This window comes from Lethenteron reissneri, chromosome 45 (genome assembly GCF_015708825.2).
Source record: "Lethenteron reissneri isolate LAM-NWPU_2019-01 chromosome 45, ASM1570882v1, whole genome shotgun sequence".
NCBI lineage: Eukaryota > Metazoa > Chordata > Hyperoartia > Petromyzontiformes > Petromyzontidae > Lethenteron > Lethenteron reissneri.
The window spans coordinates 4,444,238-4,469,185 of NC_083823.1; the positions used below are offsets into that span (position 1 = coordinate 4,444,238).

At 51.8% G+C, this 24,948-nt stretch overlaps 2 protein-coding genes across 9 annotated transcripts in view; one reads left to right on the top strand and one right to left on the bottom strand.

Moving 5' to 3' along the window:
* The first annotated feature begins 1 nt into the window (after position 1).
* On the top strand, positions 2–5,830 carry LOC133353831 (stress-associated endoplasmic reticulum protein 2-like). Of its 7 annotated transcripts, none has more exons than XM_061570259.1 (4): positions 2–140; positions 1,442–1,528; positions 3,115–3,187; positions 5,550–5,830. In XM_061570259.1, exons 2-4 carry the CDS (start codon positions 1,445–1,447, stop codon positions 5,588–5,590), a joined length of 198 nt encoding a protein of 65 aa, XP_061426243.1. In that variant the 5' UTR covers positions 2–140; positions 1,442–1,444; the 3' UTR covers positions 5,591–5,830. The 7 variants fall into 7 exon arrangements, with proteins under 7 accessions (XP_061426243.1, XP_061426241.1, XP_061426244.1 ...); XM_061570257.1 differs by having other exon boundaries at positions 99–245; XM_061570260.1 differs by having other exon boundaries at positions 107–237.
* Positions 5,831–9,142: 3,312 nt separating this feature from the next.
* LOC133353829 (TSC22 domain family protein 2-like) overlaps positions 9,143–24,948 on the bottom strand; it is a 102,906-nt gene continuing 87,100 nt past the window's right edge. For both annotated transcript variants that reach the window (XM_061570251.1, XM_061570252.1), the window contains 2 exons: positions 15,864–15,915; positions 9,143–9,945 (listed from right to left, as the gene is read on the bottom strand). In XM_061570251.1, the coding sequence (XP_061426235.1) occupies positions 9,637–9,945; positions 15,864–15,915 (361 nt within the window). In that variant the 3' untranslated portion in view covers positions 9,143–9,636. The remainder of the gene's footprint in view (positions 9,946–15,863; positions 15,916–24,948) is intronic.

Below are 24,948 nucleotides of genomic sequence, written 5' to 3' on the forward strand. Positions count from 1 at the left end.
AGTGGATGCGAAGCGGCGCCTCCCCCCTCCACCGTCACTTCCTGTCCACATCGACGGACGGAAGCGCAGGCTGACTCCCGTTACCGCGCGTTCGTTCGCGTCCAGCTGCGACGTCCACCGACGTTGAGGAACGTTCGACGGTAACCTCGCGGCAGAAGTCGTCTTCAACCTCGGCCGTCGGCCGCGCTCGTTGGTTCGCGTCCGCACTACTTGATCGTGTCGGAGCGATACGCGGCGGTGAGAGGGTGCGTCTCTTTAAACGGTCGTCAGAGTCGAGCGTTACCGTCTTGGTGGTGATTACTGCGCGATTACTCCGAGGTAACTTGGGAATTACTCTGAGGTAACTATGGGATTACTTTGAGATTCTCGTGGGATTACTTTGAGGTAACTGTGGGATTACTTTGAGATTATCGTGTGATTATTTTGGTGATTACTGCGCGATTACTCCGAGGTAACTTGGGGATTACTTTGAGATTCTCGTGGGATTACTTTGAGGTAACTATGGGATTACTTTGAGATTGTTGTGGGATTACTTTGAGGTAACTATGGGATTACTTTGAGGTAACTATGGGATTATTAAGATATTCTCGTGGGATTACTTTGAGATAGTTGTGGGATTACTTTGAGGTAACTATGGGATTACTTTGAGATTCTCGTGGGATTACTTTGAGGTAACTCTGAGATTACTTTGAGGTAACTCTGGGATTATTAAGATATTCTTGTGTCATTATTTTGGTGATTACTGCGCGATTACTCCGAGGTAACTTGGGGATTACTTTGAGATTCTTGTGAGATTACTTTGAGGGTTACACAGGGATTACTCCGAGGTAACTCCGGGAGTATTAAGATATTATCGTGGGATTACTTTGAGGTAACTCCACGATTACTTTGAGGTAACTCTGGGATTACTCAGAGATTATTGTGGGATTCTTTGAGGTAACTCTGGGATTATTAAGATATTCTTGTGGGGTTACTTTGAGGGTTAAAAAGGGATTACTCCGAGGTAACTCCACGATTACTTTGAGGTAACTCTGATTACTCAAAGATTATTGTGAAATTCTTTTTGGGGTTACTCCGCGATTACTTTGAGGTAACTCTGGGATTATTAAGATATTCTTGTGGGATTCTTTTGGGGGTTACTCCGCGATTCATTTGAGGTAACTCTGGGATTACTCAGATTATTGCGGGATTATTCCGAGATTACTCTGAGATAGCTGTGAGATTACTCCGCGATTACTCGGAGGTAACTGCCTAAGTTACTCTGAGATTACTCTTACATGGCTGTGAGATTACTCTGAGGCAACTGCCAACGTTACTCTGGGATTACTGTGAGGTTACCTGCTGCGATAAATTCGCGATTGCTGCGAGGTAACTGAGATTACTCCGCGGTAACCCCTTGAGGTAACCGTGAGGTTTACGGAGGCTCTTGTGTTTGATGCAGACGATGGTGGCGAAACAGAGGATTCGCGTGGCGAACGAAGCTTACAGCAAGAACATCACGCAGCGCGGACATGTCGCCAAGAGCTCCGTGAGTGTTTCCCTGCACGTGACCAACGTTACCACCGTCACCACGTGACCCCTGTTGCAAGTTACCACTTTCACAACGTTATAGACCGCGTTACCAACTTCGCTTGCGAGCGCGTATCCACATCGCGCGTTACCACGTCACCTCGGTACAAGTTACCACGTGACCAACGTCACCACGTCACCACGTGACCAACGTTACCCCGTCGGTACAAGTTACCACGTGACCGACGTTACCAACTTCGCTAGTGAGCGCGTAACCGCATGTCGCGTGACCACGTCACCACGTGACCTCGGTACAAGTGACCACGTCACCACGTGACCTCGGTACAAGTGACCGCGTCACCACGTGACCTCGGTACAAGTGACCGCGTCACCACGTGACCTCGGTACAAGTGACCACGTCACCACGTGACCTCTGTACAAGTGACCACGTCACCACGTGACCTCTGTACAAGTGACCGCGTCACCACGTGACCTCTGTACAAGTGACCGCGTCACCACGTGACCTCTGTACAAGTGACCGCGTCACCACGTGACCTCTGTACAAGTGACCGCGTCACCACGTGACCTCGGCACAAGTGACCGCGTCACCACGTGACCTCTGTACAAGTGACCACGTCACCACGTGACCTCTGTACAAGTGACCGCGTCACCACGTGACCTCGGTACAAGTGACCGCGTCCCCACGTGACCTCGGTACAAGTGACCACGTCACCACGTGACCTCGGCACAAGTGACCGCGTCACCACGTGACCTCGGTACAAGTGACCGCGTCACCACGTGACCTCGGTAGAAGTGACCGCGTCACCACGTGACCTCGGCACAAGTGACCATGCTACGTGTGAACGTTGCGTCGCGACCGTTACATTTCACGTGTCAACGTTTAGGGGCCGTCCATAAATGACGTCACGTACCTGGGGGGGGGGGGTCAGACATTTGTGACGATGTGTGACGAGTGAGGGGGGGTTGAGAAATGTGACGTCACATGAAAATGAGCAACTTTAAATAGATAGACAACACGTTCTACTTAATTAAAGACTTTGTAATAAATATTTTCTCCTACAACATCAGAGTGCAGCGCCACATTAAATACGCACTACAATGACAGTAGTTTAAAGCGATTTGAAGCATGTTTTTTTTGTTTTGGGTGGGGCAGAGCTTTGTGGCGTAATATTTGAGGGGGGGGGTCAATCGTCCAAAATCGCGTGACGTCATTTATGGACGGCGCCTTACCACAGCGCACGTGGTTACCTTGTTAACGGTGAGCACGTGACGCATTGCCACGGTAACCAATGTGGTTTTAATACTCAACACTCGCTTCGAAACGTGAACCACACGGGAGTTTTAACAGTGAAACCTCAACTCCATCCCCTGCTCGCCATATCGGTCTTTGGAGCTGTTTGACCATACTTCACCACTGTGGTCAGTGCGGGTTAGTGCAAGGCGAGGTCCAACACCGCTACAGATATCAACCCCCCCCCCCCCAACCTTTGCTTTGAAGTACAGGGGGGCGGGTGAGAGAATGTGGTGTAGATCTGTTGATCTGGAGACGAGTGAGAAACTTGAGCCGTGTTGTGTCCCCCGCAGAAAGCCCAGGAGGAGAGGCTGCCCGTGAGCCCTGCCCTGATTGCACTCTTCGTGTTCGTGGTTTGCGGCTCAGGTACCCGATCTCCCCACCATACCCGACTTCAAAAAACAAAGATCCCCTCCTCGTATAGCCCTAACAGACTGTCGGGGCAAAGTTCTGTCAGCGAGTGTCACCTGTGAAGGTCGGCACGGCACACCAGGGGGTAGGTTGCCAAGGGGGTAGGTTGCCAGCACCATGCCCGGCCGCCTTTGTGTCCCCAGTGGCGATGTTTACACACCGCACCAGGTACTCATTTGAGGCTGAGTCGACCGAGGGGAGGCCCAGGACCGATTCCGATGATCGTCACCAGATGTTGGCCGTGATCGGGAATCGAACTCTGGTCACGGGCATCGTAGCGCAGTGTGCTAATCAATACACCACCACACCATGTCCCCATTGTGACCCTGCAGGGAACTAGTGTGCGTTGACTTCAGAGGTCAAGGACTTCGTGGTAGACAATGGTGCAGTGCAGCAAAATCCATTATTGTACTGTATGTTCTATGCCCCCCCCCCCCCCCAGCCCCATGCCTACAACCCACACTAACAGATTTTTAGTAAAGTTGGTCCTATAACCACAACTCTTATGGCATGGGGAGGCACTCATCCAGCAGTGGATTGGCAAAAAAGAGTTGCAGAGCTTCCTCCAAAACCAGGGCATTCTCATGACCTGGTTTAACAGATGGACTCTGTGTTTCATCCGCCGTGTTCAACCACCACATGGCAGTTCAAATATTTTTTCTTCTTTCTTAGCACTGCTTTGGACTTCCCCCCCCCCATCCTCTCGTTTCCCAAGCATTTACAACCTTAAATTTGCATTTAAAGCTTTCGTGACTGCAGGGATTCATATTCTTGGTTCTTTCTGTAAAGTAACGTCGAAGGGGAAACAATAAAATAATACAAATATAAAACAATAAAATTCTCACGACGTTTCGACTGCAACACAAGCAATCATCATTTGGCTTTTTGTGCCTTTGCTCGGTAACTGTGAACAACAACAAGTTGCAACTGGCACCACAACACAGCCGTGAGAATGCGTCGCAGTCGACGGCCGAGTCAGCGCGTTGACGTGGTTGATGATTTTCCCCGAAACCAGACGCCGTTCGCGCGTCGATGTTTGCATAATACACGTCAGCATGGGTAAACCCCCACACCACACGCAACACGGTCAGGGAAGTGCGTCACCACGGGCAGACCGAAACGCCCACAAGCTATGGGCGGAGACGCATGGGAAGTGATTGGCGTTCTGGGTTTGCGTGACCTAGCACCCCCGTGGGATGGTGACGGTGTGAAAATGCCCCCAGGTGTGCTTCAGGTAGATTTATCAGGTGACTCGTGTTTTAGAAACTGGGTGTAGTCCACTCTTGGCTGTGTTGCAACGCACGAGTATCTTATTACATTCCTGGCTTTACAGTCAATTCCTCTTAATAAGCGCCGTTTAATTCAAAATAGTAAATTCCACGTGAAGGATACAATGTATTGGCCGTGAGCTATCCACCACTGGATGAAGGGTCCGCCAAGCCAATGTCATCCAATCACGGTCCCACGTGAGCAAGTCGGTCTAGTTCCTGCACAAGAACGTTTTGATCACTCCCAAATCCACCCAGGCCATGCCCCGAAAAAAGTATGTCCTTCCAAACATATCAATTGTTTACGGGATTAAATAAAATGTACAATTTCGATTTAAAGCTTTTGTGACTGCAGGGATTCATCTTCTTGGTTCTTTCGGTAAAGTCACGTAGAAGGGAAATAATAAAAACAAAACATAATAAAATAATTCTCACGACGTTTCGGCCACAACGCAAGCAGCCGTCTTCAGTCTGACTGCCTTCTCGACAGACCTGTTCTCCACCTGAAGACAGCTGCTTGCGTTGTGGCCGAAACGTCGTGAGAATTATTTTATTATGTTTTATTTAAATTTTATTATTTTCCTTCTACGTGACTTTACCGAAAGAACCAAGAAGATAAAATGTACAAGTCATGTATAGCATCCAAGAATGCATTTCGACCGCAGTGAATGCATGCTCAGGAGAAATAAGTTGCGCATGATTAAAGTTTTAATTCAGTTATATCTCCTACTTTATGGAACATGCATATAATACAGGTACACACGGCCCTGTCAATCCACTGCTGGTTGAGTGTCTCCTCACACTTGGGTAATGTTTTACCATACTTCACCACACTTGTCCGTGTACGCTGAAGGCGGGGAACATAGGTGTGGGGAAGCATGAGATTGATATATTTTTGCTCCACATACCTTCTGCTGTCCACGACACTGCCCCAATCTGTAGCCTGGGACACGGATGATGTAAAGCAGTGGGCTTCCCAGGTGAGGCACTTGTGTACATGAATGAAAAATTGCTCACCTCAGTGTAAATTGTTTTTTTGTCCTTTACAGCTGTCTTCCAAATCATCCAGAGCGTGAGGAGTGGATATTGAGGCAGTGCTTGTGAAGTTACTCCCCCATCACCACCAACTTCTGCTGCCACGATGTGGGAACGCATCACCATCGCCTCGCCACCCCACTCCCAGCCTCTCGCCCAACACCCAAGCCAGTCTTTAAAACGCATGCTTTTAAGTGTTCATGTAAAATGTTTACAACACAAATGTGCCTTCAATGGAAAGTGATTTACTATTTATTCAAAACTGACAAATAAAAGCCTATATTTCCTCGCTAAATTTTACGTGGCAGCTTTAAACTGTTATTCTGAGAATGTTTGTGCTGACTGAACATTTGCTTATTAAGTTGTGGATCCACACATGCAGTGTTCAGCATGAACTGGCACTGGGGAAAACGATGCTACACTGTTCATTGGTGCTGAAAATAATGCTTTCTATTAATATTGTAGTTTAATATACCTTCCGAAGTCAAGCCTGAAATGTACCGAATATCAATTGCAAGCAGCTTTGGCATACCAGGTGAAATGGTGGCTGCTTCAAAACGTGCATGAAAAGTTGGAGACATCAGAATAGTTTGTTAGGACAGGGCATTCACCATGGTGTGGTCTCCTACTTTGTTTAACGTTGTGCTTGACCATTTACAAATGGCGTTAGCACAGCAGAGAACCCAGGGACAGATAGGCGATACAAATGTATGCGACTTGGGAGTGTGCAGATGCAGGTTTGTTGACGAGGTCTTTGGTCAAAGCCATTCTGTTATTGGCGGTCTTTAGGCAGAGGTTGGAAACCTCAGCCTCAAGTTTTCCTGACAACTGATTTCTAATTAGAAACGACCCTCCTATAGGAGAATCATTAAGTCAAGGCAGTAAATAAGGTTGTATAGGACTCTTGTACAAAGGCAATAATATCCATAATTCAGAGGGCTGTGAGGTCAAGACGAATATTGCTTTATCAGGGCAGGTGTTTGACGGGCGATGGAAACCACTTTGGAAATGAGACGTCTTGAGTGGAAAGTGGTAATTGAGGCAGGAGCACTATCTGCTACTGTATGGATCTGAAATCTGGACTCAAACGTGCCGCTTTTGAGCACAGGTGTTTGAAATCTACGCTAGGAATTGCTGCGAGTCTGAATAAGCAATGCAGAAGTTCGGAAGGGAACACTCACAGGCAAGTGCTGCCGATGAGGGGAAAAAAAACGGTGGAATGTGTGCAGGACGCAGGAGGGCTGATTGCCAAGACGGGCATTAGAGTGGTCTGCATGAGTGGCGATCTACAGGAAGAGAAGACCTAACCAGCAGATGGTGGGTACTGTCAGGGCAGGCCTAGGAGGTCGTGTCTCCAGCAGCTGTGGTAACTGGCGGAGGGTGCAGAGTGTTTGTGAGATAGGATGGCATCAACGGATTTTGCCACAATCACAAGCAGGGTGGCTATATGCAGCCGATTGCATGGTTGGCAATATTTCAAAACTGCATTCATAAGAACCATTGTATGTCCACAATACATGTTCTTAGGTTGGATCGCATGTGTTGTTAAACCCACCACCAATCAGTAAGGTTTGTCACCTAAACAGAACGTGCCAGTTGGTTACTGGTACAGCACAATGGTGTGTTGGAGAATAAATCCACAACATTTACAATCGGAGTACGACATTTTACCAGTAATAACAAATAACATCATCAGGCGACGGCCAGATATGTGGAGAAATCCTCCTGTTTCGTTCCTTCAACAGCGGGGATAGATGTGATGGCGTCACTTGTGAGCCCCTCACAAGTATATGTTGGTTACAGCGCACAACACTCCACGCGAACCGAATGCTTTGCCTGCACACGAGAAAGTGGCTTCGACGACACTCGACCACCTTGACGACTTCCAGTGGTGCTTTGCGACCCGAGTCCCGAGCATTTATCGAAAAAAACATTTCTGCGCAAAAAAATGAAACGACCATTTCTCATGTCATGTGATATTTAATTTCACGGCTTGCGTTACAAGCAGGTGGAGAAGGTCTCTTGCACATTATTAACTCATTCCCATTGTTACAGTAACAAACACGCATCGTCAATACCGCGCGCGAGAGGGGATTAGTAGGTTATGTAAGCAGTACAAAATAACTTAAGTGGAACGGGTGCGGTGGTGTGAACAAAACAAGGGAGAAAGAGAGACGGAATGGTGGGTGGGAGTGATGAGCGGCGCAAATCAGCAACGACTTGAGAACAATCCACAGGCTTTGGAGGAGACGCTCAGTGCCTGTGTCGCTTAACCGTGCGGCCGCGTGCGACGAACAGGGCCTACGCAAAGGCCACGAATAAATAGAACGGTCTCAGGCGGCCGGGGGAGCCGCAAGCTACGCGCAGCAGACGGAGCTACGCCGGTTCCGCGTTTCACGAGAGGCGATGAACGAAAAAAAAGGTTGAACCCAACTTGCTGAGCGTGCTCTTGGCATCTTTGGTTGAATGTTCTTCCTTTTATGAACGTATCTTTTTGTCTTCATGTGTTTCAAGTTTCGTAGCACTGGTTACATGAGAGACGGCGGCAGAGAACCGAGAGCGTACTGGTAGAAGAGAAACGGGCAAAGTGAAACCTTAATCCGACTACAAAATGTTGCACAACTGCAACTGGCCAATGAACTTTAACTGCCATTCAAGTGCACAACATTTGAAACACTTGACCGTATCTACATGTTTCTGTCCAAAGGAACATTTTACATACAGTACATACATAACGTACAGAATATACACTTCTTATACAACCTGTTCACTCTATCGTCACCGTGTGCTGTGCCCATAAAGTGTGTACCCAGCGACAAGTCACACTTGTGATGCTACAAGGACGACGCGTTCCTGCTCAGCCCACAAACCGCAAGGTGGGGGGGGAGATGCAGGGGAGGGCACCGGACTGCTTTGTACCATTCTATATTTAAATCCCCGAAAAGGTGACGGGGGACACTCTGCAAGTGATCATTTCTCTGCGGCAAGGACCCCTAGGTGCATTTGTGCGATACGACCCCTCTTCCGAAGTCACCACCGACTTTACCTTTTTCTTACCAATGAAATTCGAGCAAAACGCGCTCACGAGTTCCTGAAAAGGCCTCGGTCGCAACTGGTAGCGGCACGTAGAGGTAGCGTGCGCTAGCTTCATGCTGCTGGAAGCGACGCTTGTCGCGCTAGTCCCGACGTGTGCTATGCGACGCAACATGCTACACGACGCTGCTGCTGCTGCACCCGCTATGGGGACAGAGAAATATTGACCTCCACGAGGAACAAAAAAAAAATATATTTTTAAAGTGACACGAGCATAAAATTGAACAAATCGTGGACACCCGACGTGTCCCATCGTGTGTATGTGACGTCCCGCTTGAGGAATTTTAAGGGCTTTAGCGAGGGTGGATTAACGTGTCTCCACGCACCGCTGCGTTGGCAGCTATGCGCCAGGGACGAATGTATGTACGTAGGTGGCTCAGTTTCGCATGGTCACAGCTCGGCTCGATCCCAATCCCAACTCTTCAGAAGGGGCCCTCTCTCTGCTTGGCTTGCCCTTTGCCGGCTCGTTCACATCAGAAGCACGGGCACCAATTAACACGTAGCCTAGCATTCAATATACAGTACATCAGTCACCTTTAATTACTTATTTTTTTTCTTTCATATAACTATGTTTATGTACATGTCATCACAGTAACAGATGGCTGTCAGGTCCTTGTAAGCTCAGGCGGCGGAGTGACACGTGGGTAAAAAAAAAACAAAGAATCCTATTGCAATTTGCGACGAGGAGGAAGAGGAGGAGTGGCTGTCAGTCTGTGCTCCGTCGTCTCTCAAGAGGCAGCCCCCCCCCCCCCCCCCCCCTGGTTGGGGGAGCAGGGATTCATTTCTCACCCAACACATTCCGGGCCCGCTGATGGACTTGGGAGTAGGCACACGTCAGTAGGAGCCACAACCGTAGCGATACGTATAGCTGGACGCTGCGTGCTAGGCGTGTAAAGATTTTCTGGGGCAGCCGATCCATACCGTACAGACCCAGCTGAAATTTAGCCCTGGGGTCGGTAGGGGGTCGGGGGTGGTGGGGGGGGGGCAGCATCCGGCGGACGGGAGCCCTCACACGGACGGGAGCGCCGTGGCCGACGGGGCGGCTGTCACGGGAGCCGCAGCGGCCGGCGGGGCCGCGACGGCACCCACCGCTGGGACTCCGCCGCCCGGCGTAGACGGCTGGGCGCCCCCGCCGCCACTCGGCACGCTCACAATCTGGCTCTGGATTTGCTGCAGCTGCTCAGGGCTCGCCAGGCTCTTGAGCAGGCGGTTCTCCTGCTCCAGCTGGCTGTTCTTCTCGATGAGCTCCTTGATCTGCTCCTTGAGGACCTCCACCTCCTCCCGCACGGCATACATCAGGTGGGACTTCACCAGGTCCTGTGTGGCACAACGGGGAAGGGGGGGGGGGGCAGTAATCAGTTAAAACTATCAAATTAAACAATTTTTATTTTACCAGGTAAGGAGCTCTTTTTCAGGAGCAACCTCGCCACAAATGATAGCTCGACGAAATGGTTTATCAAGAGGAAATTTAAAGCAGCCAAATACTCTGAAACGCATAATGTTGATTCTAAATGTGGAGGGAAACAGTGGAGAAACATCCACGCGACCACGGGGAGGGAGAGAGAGACATGCAAACTCCAAACAAACAGGCGTCAGAGTAGGGATTGAACCCACGACATGGGGACCAGGTGAGGGAGTTAACATCTTAAGATCGCACCCACACTCTTAAAGACACTCTGTGAACTCGCCCCTCCCTGCCAACCTCTTTTCTCACTCTACTCCACCCGTCCCAACCCCTCAAGATAAAATCTCAACTTGTACTGCTTTAAATGACATGCCGAGCAAAAAATATATTTTCAAACACCGCTCAATGTCACTATAAGTTGTCAGGAGCGAGCTGTGCACATAAATGAATTGTTGTACTTATGCTCAAACGTAAATGCTCTCCACGTTCAACAATCCACACTGACCAGCGTGGTGAAGTATGGTTAAATAACCAAGACGGCTCGCACGGCATGGGGAGAACCTCATCCAGCAGCGGACTGACAATTGGGCTGTATGTGTACGTACGGTCAGAATCAGAATATTTATTTAGACTGGAGCAATCCAATGAGCAATACATCTATCAGTAGTCTTGCCACTACTGGACACCTGTACGAGCTTCGTCACTAAACCGAACTCGCTTCCCCCGGCTAAACGCTCCTCCTCGTTGTCCATGGGCCACAGCAGAATTTTGGAACCGTGTAAGTCAGCAAAATCTTAGTTTTTATACATGTGGATAATTAAAATGGATTCATTGACAACCTAGACATTTGAAATGATTATCACACAACTAACTGCTATTGGTCACAAACAAACGACAGGTGGCACCCACAAGGGATACATCTGAACTCATGGACTATCAACCCCACACTTCTCGCGAGCGGTTAAGCTCGGCTGTGGCTACCACGAATGCACAATCCACTCGGGCCGCAGGAATTACGCCGCTAATCCACGACACAGCAAGCTTAATGGCTTGTCATCTTGACAAAGTCCAATCATCAGCGGAGTGTGTTTCAACATCCGGAGCACGTCTCTCCGGAGGGACACGGTGTACCGCGGTGGCTAGGAGATGTTAACTCCCTCGCCTGGTACGCAGGAGGTCGTAGGTTTAATCATGACCCTGACGCCTGCTGTTGTATATTTGGCGTTTGCATGTATCTCTCTCTCTACGTGGTAGCGAGGATTTTTCTCCGGGTCCTCCGTTTTTCCCCTCCACATTTAGAATCAGCGTCACGCGTTCAGAGTTTTCGGCTGCTATACATTTCCACGTGATGATGAGCCACTTTGTCGAGCTATCATTTGTGGGTCTTAGATCTGTTATTATTTTTTTAAACGTTTTAGTTTTAGCTGCTGCTGCCCTGTAAGCGCACAGTGCCCCACGCGTGAGACTCGACGAACGTGGCACAGGTGCCCGCGTTCACATCGGCGCTTCCATACCAACAGACGCCACAAGGTGTTGTGTCAAGCTTATCCCTGGCACCCACACCTGTGACAAGACGTACCATTACAAGTATGAAGATGGTACTCGCACACTACTGTCAGTGCAGTCGCTTATTGCTTTTTTATTAGTAGAATTGGTTTTACTCGTCCACGCAATTGGGGATATGCGTACGCTCGAGAGAGTTGTACGTGCGGGCACAGCGTGCGCAGATCATGCGCAAGCCTTTCGCCCCACTACCATGCCAGTGCCCCATCGAAAAGAAGCGACCATCGGCTCATGACGTAAGTACAGAAAGAGTGAAAAGGCAGAGCAACATTTCAGTCTCGTTACATCGATCAAATAAAAAAAAACTCAACTTAATCATGTGCTATGGATAAGGGTCATTGCCCGAAACGTCGCCGATTGTTTTCGTTCTTTTTCCAGGCAGCGTTTTTTGTTAATTGTGCACCGCTGCCAATGGCGCATCATCACGTCAATTTGTTTAGATCAAATTAAATCAGGAGCACATTTGGTATTCGAGTCATGTTTATGGACACAACGCTCTCTGCTGCTGCTGCTGCGTTTCACAGACGGTCGATCTCCAGTCTTTTCACCGCAAGAGGCGATGCGGCGACGTTTCATCCAAATCGAGTATATTTTGCAGCTACATTTTTCCAAATTTGGCAAATTTGGACCACAAAAGCCAGCACACAAAGCGCGACTCTTTTCGAATAATGTCACGGCCTCTCTCAAGCAGACAACACGCATCTCACGGCCAATACACCCGCGGTATTAACACGACCGTCTCTGATACACACACACACACGGCATTCGTACTTGGAATAAAATACATCTCCGCCAATGTGCTACACACTAATATTTACACACGCGCACACACGACACCTTGCGGGTAGCAGAGAGCATTGGGCGTATCCGTTGTATTGAATCTCCTCTATAATCTCCCACGTCTACCCTCGACCGGCTGGCCCAACAGACTTGCACGCCTGGAGGAAGATCCCCTAACCAGCAGTGGGTTTAGACAGGGGCTGGACCACCCCTCTCCACTGGAAACTAAACATCGGAAGACTCGGCTCCACCGCCTTTATAGGCAGAGCAAAAATAGCCAACGCCCCACCCACCAATGGGGTAGCGGACCTGGCTCGTGACGTCACCAAAGCTTTCTGCTTCTCGTGGCAACGGTGACATCACCGGGGAAACCCCCCCTGCCCCCCCCCCCTCACTGGCCCCTCCCCCCTCTCAGTCACTAGCACCACCCCCTCCCATCTAGCCCCACCCCCTTCCCCCCTAGCCCCACCCCCTTCCCCCAAGCCCCACCCCTTCCCCTAGCCCCACCCCCTTCCCACCTAGCCCCACCCCTCCCCCCTAGCCCCACCCCTCCCCTCTAGCCCCACCCCTCCCCCTAGCCCCACCCCCTTCCCACCTAGCCCCACCCCTCCCCTCTAGCCCCACCCCTCCCCCTAGCCCCACCACCTTCCCACCTAGCCCCACCCTCCTCGCTACCCAGCGGCCCTGACACAGCATTACATAATAGCAGAGTGGGTGATCTCATACGCGAAGCGGCTGATGTACTTCAGTTCTAAATGAACATACGTTATAGCATACTCTTTGGTTCTTTCGGTAAAGTCACGTAGGTGCAAACTATAAAATAAAAAGTTATTTTTTTCATCCGTAAAATTGTATTTTCTTACCTACGTGACTTTACCGAAAGAACCAAAGAGTATGGATTCCTGCAGTCACGAAAGCTTCAAATCAAGATACGTTATAGTATCGAGCGACGCCACCGCCGCCACTACAATCGTCCGCCTGGCACCCGGACACGGAGCTCATCTTAACGCTCCATCTCTCCGCTGGACGCACTCTCGGCGGCACGCGTTCCATTTATTGGCTGCCACTCGGGTTATTGGTCGAACGCTCCGGCCGTCGAGACTCGATGACGCGTCCTGCCTAAAGCCACTTACTTTCCTTAACAGCCTCGAAGATGTATGTCATTAGCCTCTCAATGCGTTCCCTAAGCCACGTAAATTGCAAGCATGCATCTCCGCAAAGACACGTGTATTCATTTAAAAGACCATGTTACAGTACTATATAGGGTGGCGCGGTGAAGTATGGTGAAACAACGTCCACCACCCGCACGCCGGTGGGGAGGCCCTAGGGAACACGGCGAATTTGGGCAACCGCCCCGGGCCCCGCGGTTTGGGGGGAGGGGGGGGGGATCCCCCCGCCCCTCTTCGTCGTCAGATGGAAGGGGCCCACACAGTTGGGTTTGCCCCGGGTCCCGCACTCCCACTAAGGATGGCCCTAATAAGATGACATAGCAGCGTATCTATAGATATCATCTATCTATGCACGCACACAGAATAGACATCTACTACAATTATGCTAAAGCTATTAAAATGCATTACGTACGTTTCCTTAACACTCTTATTCGCACTAACACCAACACAACACAATGTGATCTACACACGGGTGTTGAACGCCCATCTAACCACGCGACGGTAAGAACTAGACACGGTCCCGATATCCTGATCCGGACCACGAGCTGGTCCCGGACCGCATGGCTAGAGGCTTCTTCAACCCGACGTGGATCTTCATCACCAACAACCCGAAGAACCCCGAGCCCCACACGGAGCCACCGTTATATCGGCCCGGGCTGGGGCTGGCTCCGCCTCTCACCCCGCCCACCTTCTAGATCTCTCTGGCCCTTTCCCGAAGGCTCCCGAGAGCTCTTCTATACCACGTGACCACCCAGCGGCCTCCCTCCAATATCATCCGGCACGTGTCGGCAGATCAACCAGCATATCATGCCCCAAAGTAACCCTGGCTGGCTGACACTCTCTCGCTCCCTCACCGGGAGCCCGCACCGCACACTGTACGTGGTGCCTCTGTGCTGACCAGCGCTCACCCAAGCCCCGCTAGGGCTGGTACTACGCCCAGTAAGCGGGCTACACGTAATGTTAACACATTATCCGCCGTGGCCTCGAAGGCCCGGCACCACACAGTGACATCATTCACAGTCACTACACTCCGAGTATTGTATACAAGTAGCTTACACGTGCAACATTGACAAATACAGTGGAGGAATACTGTTGAGTTGCATTGCATACACTTGCAAGTAACGAATATAGGACACAATGGAAACACATGCAATTTGCAAACACAGCGCATACTATTCAACTGAATTATTTCTATTTAAATGCGTGGATTTTTTTTATTACGTTTGTAGGGGGTAATGGACGCCGAGTGTTATCCCAATTGGGTAATTTACGGGGTAATGCTTTGAATTTGGACCGCGGCCGACTCTTCAAAAAGCACGTCATGGGATCTTTAACGTGCGCTGTCAAGCAGACGGCGCTCAATTTTATTGGCTAATACATCCGCAGTATTAACCAGGGCTGCCGCTGGATTCGAACCAGGAACTAAACTGAAATATTATCCGTGTAAGGCCCCACTGAGCTACACATCTCTTTTGCAGAAGCGACCTGGCCACAAAAGATAGCTCAAAGACGTGGCTTATCACGTGGAAATGTACAGGAGCCAAATGAGGGAAAACCCGGAGGACCCGTTGAAAAATCCACGCGACCACGGAGAGAGAGACACTCAAAGTCCAAATATACAGGCGTCGGGGTAGGGATCGAACCCACGACCTCCTGTATACCAGGTGAGGTAGTTAACATCTCGCCACCAAGGTACCTCGTTGCAGAACCTTTGCAACAAGAGGCGGACATGCTGCCCCAAGGCAGCGCCATCGCCCCATATTCATTTACATTCAAGCAACGGATCACCACATGCAGGTAAAGACAATGTACACTGTAGATGTAATTGCGATTGTGCGGTATGTGTGTGTGTACATCTGGTGCGGAGTGTAAACATCAGCACTGGCGAGATAAAGGCGGCCAGGAATGGTACTGGCCATATCACTCACTCATGGCGCCTATCCAGGCTAAACAGGGGTTATTTGTCTTTGCGTGCTATATGCGTGAGGGTATATGCGAGTGTGGCTATGTCTTTGTGTACATGTGTGCGGAACTCTGCGTATATGCTTATGTGGGTATATATATGAGCATGTGAATGAGAGCGTGTGAGTGACAGTGTATGAGTGCGGTTATATATGATTGTGGGCATATATGTGCGTGCGCATGCATGTGCGCATGCACGAGTGCGTGCGGCCATACACGTCCACACACGTCGGCATGAGAGTACGAGCGTACGTGCGTATTTGTACGTGCGTATTTGTACGTGCGTGCGTACGTGTGTGGCAACGCATGTGCTATGGTTTGTGCGCCTGCGCGTGCGTGTCGTGATTTACACTCACCATGGCTTGCTCGATTTTGTTGTCAATGGCAACCACGCTCGCACCGGAGGCACTGCAAAGCAAAGGAAATCACCGCGGTGAGATTGGCGCTCCGTACCCTCGCATCGCTCTCTCCGCGTCGCTCGCCTCGGCTCTCTCGCGACAGCCTCGTCCTTCGCTACTCCTGCCACCGTAGTCGTGTTATTATTATTATTATATAAGATTACGACTATCGCTATCATCACTACCGTCACCGCCGCCGCTGCTGCTCTTTGATACGAGTGTACAATTAAAATAAACAACGGAGGAGCCAAGGACGACGGTAATGCAGGGCGAGGCGGCTGGAGAACGCAACGCTCTCACACAGCACAGCCAACAACAAAGGCTTTCGATCAGCTCCTGCAAGAGGGGGGGGGTGACGTCACCACCACAACGCAGCCAAACAGCAGCAGGCGGAGCACAGCAGCAGCGGGAGCAGGAGGTGCAGGGGTCATCATCGCGAGAGAAAAAAACAAACCAGTAGCAGCAACAGTAACATCATCGACGGCAGCAGGAACAGCAGAACCAGCAGGAACATCAGTCAGCAGCACTACATCCTCAGCAGCAGCAATATCATGAACAGCAGGGGGTGAATGAACAGCAGCAGCAGTAGATGATGATGTTCATAATCAGCAGCAGCAAACGCAGCAGGCGTAGAAACAATCAGCAGCAGCAGTAGAAGACCCATCAACATCAGCAGGAGCAGAAACCATACCGAGTTAGGCATCAGTAATTGTATAAATAGCAGCAATAACAGACCCAGGATCATCAACAACAGCAGAAAAACAGGACTAAAAAACAGAGGCATCAGTGTTGTCGTATAAATATCAGCCAAGGCAGCAGTAGCAGGAACGGCACCTAAAGCAGGAGCATCAATAACAAGGTAAGTAGCAGCAGACACAGCCACAGCAACGTAACCAAAAGATCCGGCATCAGCAGCAGCAAACACAGCGCAAGCAGCAGCAGCAAAAATAGCAGCAGCAGCAGCAATAACGAGGAGCAACGTCAGTGACGGAGCAGCAGACGGGATAGAATGTCACTGCCCAACAAGACGAGAGCGGGCTCTGTATTGGTTGGCTTACAAGAGAAGCCATTGTGCTTAGAGGTGAATGCCACGCGGACTGGGACGGGTGACAAGAAGGGCCGATGGACGAGACCGGTGACAGAATGGCAGCCAAAGGTAGGAAGGTGGCCGTGAGGACGACCACCCCACAAGGTGGGGGGGGGGGGGAATTAGATCAGCTCAGGTGCAGCAGCGACATGGATTGTGGCGTCACATAACCACGAGCGAATGGCGTGTGGATAGATTGCACGATCGCGATGCATGTGTATACCCATATGTACGCAAACACGTACATACGTGTGTGCCCGAGAGGACGTACAGCATGTGTTTACGCGCGTGTATATTACGGAGCGATGCAATCCGTTCATGCGCAAGAGACCGACTGGCACTGTGGGCCCGCGAAGGATGCTGGCGGTACGGAAAGGCCTTCATCCAGCAGTTGATAGCCCATGGCTCACGTATGCATGTTGAACTTCTTTCACACCGTACGTAGCCAACCGTGCTATTCATGACGACGACAATGATGATGATGATGACAACGACGACGAATGTGCACGTGCGTGCCTTCATCCAACAGTGCAGAGACCGTGGCTAACGATGTCGGACACCTGGCGTGGCAGCTTTTAGAGAAGTGAAATCGATGGCCCCGGCCGGCATAGCCCCGCTCATTGCTCTACTCTACGCTGCACAAGACAGCACAAAGCAACAGCCCCGAGGGGGTAGGGGGGGGCTGTATCCATCACGACAGCGCACCACTGTTGTGGTGGCCGCCGCAGGCATTTTCGGTATTCGGCAATCGGTAACGCAAAACCCTGGGTGGTGGTGGCGGTCAACTGGCGGCAATGGCACACGCACAATAGCCTCGCAACAGCAGACACCGACAGCCGGGGGTGCACACGGCAGGAGAACACAAACAGCAACAGCCGAGGCTCACAACAATGGATAGAGCGACAGCGTGCACAGCAGCAACAACCGTCACACGCACCATAATGGACAACAGCAGTAAGAGACAACAGCAACGTCCAGGATATTTACAGCAATCCAGGAGTGAAGACACAAGGAGCAGTCACAGCCAGGATGAACGATGTTTAGAGACAATAGAAACCAGCCAGGACACACAACAATGGACACTGACAACAGACAATAACAACAGCCGGTAGATACAACAATGGACACTGACAGCAGACAATAACAACAGCCGGTAGATACAACAATGGACACTGACAACAGACAATAACAACAGCCGGTAGATACAACAATGGACACTGACAGCAGACAATAACAACAGCCGGTATACACAGCAATGGACACCAACAGCAGACAATAATAGCCGGTATATAGATCAATGGACACCAACAGCAAAACAATAGGTGGAATACACAGAATGAACAGCAGACAACAGCAAATGACACACAAACAGCACACATTAACAATACACACACAGCAGACAACAGCCACGGTTCCCACAGCAAACGACACAGCAGACAATAGACCACAACAACAGTCACACGCGCGCAGGGCAGGGCAAGGGATAGCAGCAACACGGCGAACAGAAAAACACGCCGAAACGCGGTCACAACAACAACAACAACAAACAGACAACAGCAGCGCCAGCAAAACAGTGGCAAGCACCGGCAAACGACAGCAGCCGACGATGCTGCTGCTGCTGATGATGATGGAAGCAGAGCCCCGGGGAACAGGCGCGCGACAGCGCTAGCAGCAGCAGCAGCAGCCGCCACGGCATCTGACCGAGCAGAGGAGGGGTCGGAGTTGGGTGGACTGCGCTTACGTCGGCGTCGAGGGGAGAGGGGGGTCACTGCGGACGAGCACGGGCGAGGATGCCGGCCAGCTCTTCTCGCCCGCGGCACGCCACAACACATCGGCACCCGCTCGATCGAGATCTTCCCCCACTCCGCGTGAGATCTCGCTCACTGCCTCGTCATTTCGAAGCACGGGCGGGTCCGTAAGAGTTGTGCGCGATGGGGAGGAGAGGGCGTGCGTTTGTGCGTGTGCGTGGGACGGGATGCACGACAGGGTGTGTGTGTGAGAGAGAGGTGTGTGTGTGTAAGTGAGGGAGAGGTGTGTGTGTGAGAGAGAGGTGTGTGTGTAAGTGAGGGAGAGGTGTGTGTGTGTGAGAGAGAGGTGTGTGTGTGTGAGAGAGAGGTGTGTTTGTAAGAGAGAGAGAGGTGTGTTTGTAAGAGAGAGAGAGGTGTGTGTGTGTGTAAGTGAGAGAGGTGTGTGTGTGTAAGTGAGAGAGGTGTGAGAGGGGGAGGTGTGTGTGAGAGATGTGTGTGAGTGAGTGAGGTGTGTGAGGTGTAGTGTGTAATTGAGAAAGGTGTGTGTGTGTGAGGTGTGTGTGTAAGTGAGAGAGGTGTGTGTGTGTAAGTGAGAGAGGTGTGTGTGTAAGTGTGAGGTGTGTGTAAGTGTGAGGTGTGTGTGTGTAAGTGTGAGGTGTGTGTAAGTGTGAGAGAGAGGTGTGTGTGCGAGAGGTGTGTGTGTAAGTGAGAGAGAGGTGAGTGTGTGTGTAAGTGTGAGGTGTGTGTAAGTGTGAGAGAGAGGTGTGTGTGTGAGAGGTGTGTGTGTAAGTGAGAGAGAGGTGAGTGTTTGTGCGACTGCGTGAGACGCGGCTGACACAAGCAGCTCGCGAACCCCCCCTGCCTTGGGAGCCAGGAACCGGTTCAAGCCGGTTCTCACGGGGTTGTGCGTGACGTCAGGGCCCCCCCCCCCCCCAGCGAGGAAGAATAAAACGATCGGCACGGTTCGCGATGCCGCAGCACCACCGACTGCCTCTCTCTCCGCTGCCCTCGTTGGTTCTCATCGCGAGCCGCGTGTGTCGCTGCGGACGTGGGCTTGTGGGGGAGTAACGTGAGGGGGGGTGGGGGAGTAACGTGAAGGGGGGGGGGCTCAGGTGCGTAGCTCAGGTGCGTAGCTCAGGTGCGTAGCTCAGGTGCGTAGCTCAGGTGCGTAGCTCAGGTGCGTAGCTCAGGTGCGTAGCTCAGGTGCGAGTGATTTCTTTGGGGGAGACAGTGGCAGAACGGGGCTTTTCATTCACAGGCAGCGTCAGGGCAAGGATGCCCCCCCCCGACCCAGATTGGGGCACAATAACTTGGGGACCCCCCCCCCCCTCGTGCCTGGAGTTACCGACACCACAGGTTGGAGGAGAAACCCAGTCACAGTACTGTGTGGCCACAGGGTGCGGTCAACCGGTAGAAGGGCATTACTATTTGACTCCCACCAATACCACACCACCCAAAACTGATTCTATGGATTGTGGTGACGATTCAAGATTCGAGGCGTTTTTGGTAAGCACAACATATTGACATTAGAAAGACGAATCATTGAGAACCCTGCTGCTTTCGCCATTCATCGTCAGCTTAAGAATCAATTTTAATCAAGGAGACAGCGCACGCATTGTGCACATACAGTCCGAGAGGCCCTGACATGGAGTACTACACAACAGGGTACCTTACCATAGTCATAGTACTACCATGGTAGAACAAAGTACCCTTGGTACCATCAGTCCTCTGGTACTAATACCCATAACTACAGATTAAGCTGATCTAACCCACAACACCTGTGTTGTGGAAATTGGTCGTTAAAGCCTACACGTGTTAAACAGGTACTAATACCGACTGTCAGGGAACGCGTGCCGAGGTCAAAGTTCAACACTTGGAGCACCAAACCACAGAGAGCCCAGCAAGAGACACGCCGGCAATGATACCACAGCACTTTCGGTCATGGTCATCACGCTCATGATGTGCCTGAAGGACAGGCGGATTATACGAGGCATGTTGTGCCGTACAGTGCCGCGTGTAGCTATGCGCGAACATTAATGTTGTTATTGTCGATTATATTTGGCTTGTTTCGCCGCTCCCCGAATCGTCTGGTCCTGGCGCGGGACCAGCTCGCTGAAATATTAATGACGACCGGAGACGGAGGAGGGTGTTCCGACAAAACAACCGGAGTGATGCCGACACAAACAAAGATCCCCCATTTAGCCTGTAACAGCCTGTTAGGGCAAGTGCTGTTAGCGAGCACCTATGAAGGCCGGCACGGCACACGAGGGGGTGGGTGGCCAATACCACGCCTGGCCGCCTTTGTTTCCCTAGTGACAATGTTTACACATCCCACCAGGTACTGATTTGAGGCTGAGTCGACCTAGGGGAGGCCTGGGACCAGTTCAGATAATCGTCACCGGTGTTGGCCGTGAGCGGGAATCGAACTCGGGTCGCCAGGTTCGTAGCGCAGCGCGCTAACCGCTACACCACCGCTCCCCCCTACACACACACACTCACACACATCCTACACAACCTTACACCCAACCAGGTCTCTACACACAAACTCTCAGGGGGTCCCCGACACACACGCTCCGTACACACACACCCAACACAACTGGGGTTCTCTACAACAAGTGGGGGTCCCTGGGGTGAAGGGGTAGCGAGGAGGGCACTGGAGTTGAGAGGCCACTCGCTCTCCCAGACCAGGTGCGATCTCCGCCACCGTTCTCGTCACGATTCACTCCCGTGGCCAGGCACGTAGCGATGCGATCGCCCATTTAAATAGCTTCCTCTCTTCCACGCAAGACAAGTGCATTGCAGAGCATCGATTATTTGCCCCATTCGCATTCATGTCGTCTATCACGGGCACACACACACACACGTCACCCACGGGGCGCAGCCACTCAAGGCGTATTGCTCTCGCAACGGTGCATAGTAAAATCAGGAAAACGAAGAGGCACTCCTTCTGAACGCAACCGCAACCGCGCGAGTTCGTCACGCCTGCGGTCGGAAGCGACGGATCGTCGCGGCCGAACGGCGACTCGGGGCGGCGTACGAACCTCGGCAAGGAGAACAGCAGGTTCCGGCGCGGAGCTTTTCGCGGGTCTTCCAATGACGTTGACTCGCGCACGACTGGGACTTTGCAAGTCTGTGTTCGTCAAAGGCTCGACACGGATGCGCCCTTGGCTCTAGCTGTTCCACGTGTGGGGGGACGGTCAGTGGCCGGGTTTTGAGCGAGGTACGCACGACGGGAGGGTGGGGGGGGGAATGCTCACACCTATCTAATGGGAGTAGCCACCGTACTATTTATACGCGCTAATAAGGCGCGCTTGTGTCAGCTCTTGCGAAACGTTTGTCAAATTTGGCCACCGTACACTCCACGTTACGGTGGGCGGGTGGGTGGGCGTCACCCCGCTTCGCCCATCAACAAGGACGGCGCGCACCGGTGCCTGGCGCTCACGCCTGCGGCACAGCCCCGGCGCTCACGCCTGCGGCACAGCCCCGGGGGGGCGGGGGGGGCCCGTAGGCCCCGCCGGAGAGTGCGTGGGGAGTGGACAGCGGTGCAACGCCTCCGATCCGCCAGCACTTTGGAGGCAAGTTGTTGCTGGGTCACACAAAGGCTTCATCTTCTTGGCTCTTTCGGTGAAGTCACGTAGAAGGGAAGTAATAAAATAATAAAAATACAACATAATAAAATAATTCTCACGACGTTTCGGCCACAACGCAAGCAGCCGTCCTCAGGTGAAGAACAGGTTTGTCAGGTGAAGACCAGGTCTGTCGGGGAGACGCTGTCTCCCCGACAGACCTGGTCTTCACCTGAGGACGGCTGCTTGCATTGTGGCCGAAACGTCGTGAGAATTATTTTATTATGTTTATTTGTATTATTTTATTATTTCCCTTCTACGTGACTTTACCGAAAGAACCAAGAAGATGAATCCCTGCAGTCACGAAAGCTTTAAATCGAAATAAAAACACACAAAGGCTGTGGAGTGCAGCGGCGAGTCTCCCAGCCTGCCGGGGCTCTACGATGACCAGGCAGCAGAGCAAGTGGGATCCTCCATTGCGTACACGCACATTTTGAAGTGCGTCGTCTTCGTCGCGCGCGCGTAGGTTTTCCGCCAGGCACTTTGGTTTCCCACCACAGGCGAAATACAAAAGTAATTGGACCAAACATTCCAATAGACTCAGTGAGGCTGTAACAGATAAAAAAACTATTATGATTATTATAATTATATTATCATATGGCAGTAGACCTTGCCTTGCACAGAGCAGTGCGCGATGTCAAGGGGGGGCAGGGGCATGGCTCCAGGTGGACATCGTGGCTCGTGACTGCAAGGCCACGAGGTCACGAGGTCACACCAGGGTCAGGGCTTGAATCGGCCGTGGGGTCGTGACCCCGCGCGTGGTAACCACGGCATCCGTCGCACGTGTGAAACGGCCGCCACGGATGCGGGTTGGCGCGCGCTACATTTCGATTCAGGGCACGACAAACACCGTGGAGCTGTAAATCACGAAGCCCCGTGTCCACTGGCGGGCGGGCGGGCGGGCAGCGGGTGAGAGCGGCGATCAGCGACGTGCTGCATTTTACAGAGAAACAACGCGGGTAAACACAAACCTGCCAGATCCCTGGGTGAATTCAATTAAGCGCCACCGTTTGCAAGACCACCGCCAATTGGGATATTTTATTCCATTTTTCCAAGCGGCGTAAACCTCATTACATCTTATCGCGATATCTACGCTTACGTGTTTTTGCAAAACGGCCGTAAAAAAAGCGGAGCAATTTCATTACGAACTCCCAACGACCCCACTCCCCCCCCCCTACTCTAATCCCTCTCTCCCCACGGATCAATCGCCTGCATGGGGAAGAGCTGGCAGAAAACCTTGGCATCGGATCACCCACCCCCTGTAAAATGTAATTAGTTTTTTTACTAATTGCAAAAAAAATAAATCGGCTTAAAAGAAACCGGACCAAAAATGTTTATTTGAAAAATTAATCAGTGAATCGTGTAGATTTCCAGCCACCTCTTGTGTATCCCCCTGATTTCCTCCAGCCTGCCCACACCGGCTTTAGCTCTCGCTAAGCATCCACAAAACACCAGCAAGCTTGCAAGAGACACGCGTGCAACGCTCGCCATCGTGTCTTAGCCCCCTCACAGCTGATTACGCACACTCCTGCAGCTCGCTTGCCAGGCACCCGCCCTGGCCAGATGAGTTAGCCAGTGGTTAACCAGCTCGCCTGCCATACAGCGACCCAACCAGTCAGCGAGACGTCCAGCCAAACAGACAGGCTGCCAGGCAGAAAGCCAAACAGTCACTCACAAACTGTCGTATCCAATAGGCCTTCCACCAATGAGCACCTGAGTGTGTAGTACATGAGGGGTCCTGCACAGTGGCTCAGCCAAGCCGTGTGGAAGGAGCCCCCCCCCCCCCCCCGGAGGTACCAGGTGTCTAGATTCTCTCCCTCGAAAGCCCCAGGCCGCAAACACCGAAGACCCCCGGGCTCAATGAGAAATCCAATCCGTTGACATGGAGTGGGGTTCAGTATATGGGCGTGGGAATATATCAGGCGGGGGAGGGGGAGGAAGCAGCGACCTCGCAAATTTTAGATGGGGGTGAGGCAGGGGGGGGCATGGCAGGGATTCAAGCCATTATCCTGTACCTTCAGAGCAGCCTTCATCGACGCTCTGGGATACCCAGCATAGGCCCCCAACCGCCACGCCCCATGGCCATTAAGCCGGCCACCACCCAGCCTTCAAACGCGTTCCCACACCTGGCTACGGGGGGCCCCTCTTTAATGGGGCTAGCGGGCTCCGGCAGTGGCTCCGTCACGCTGGGCTGGGCTCATGAGAGAGAAAGCCCTCGAGCAATCGCTCTGGGGGGGGGGGTGAGGGGGAGTGGGGCGGAGAGGGGAGGTTTGGGAATCAGCCGGGCAAATCGGGAGGATTGGGCGGGCAGCCAGGTGGGCTCAGCTGCGGCGCATTGGCTCAGAGGAGAGAGGGTTGAGCAGTCAAAAGAAAAACTCTCGACCGGGACGGAGGCCCCAAAGCGGCAAGCGCTCTCGCAACAAAACACAAGATGCGTCCCCCACCCCCCAACCCCCCACCCAGGCCGACTTTTAAACACAACACAGATAACTATTTTGTTAAGTTCATTCCTGATAACTGCCTAACTTATGAGCACCAAGTTGGAGCGCCCACGGCCCCGTCGGATAAAAATCAACTTCCGG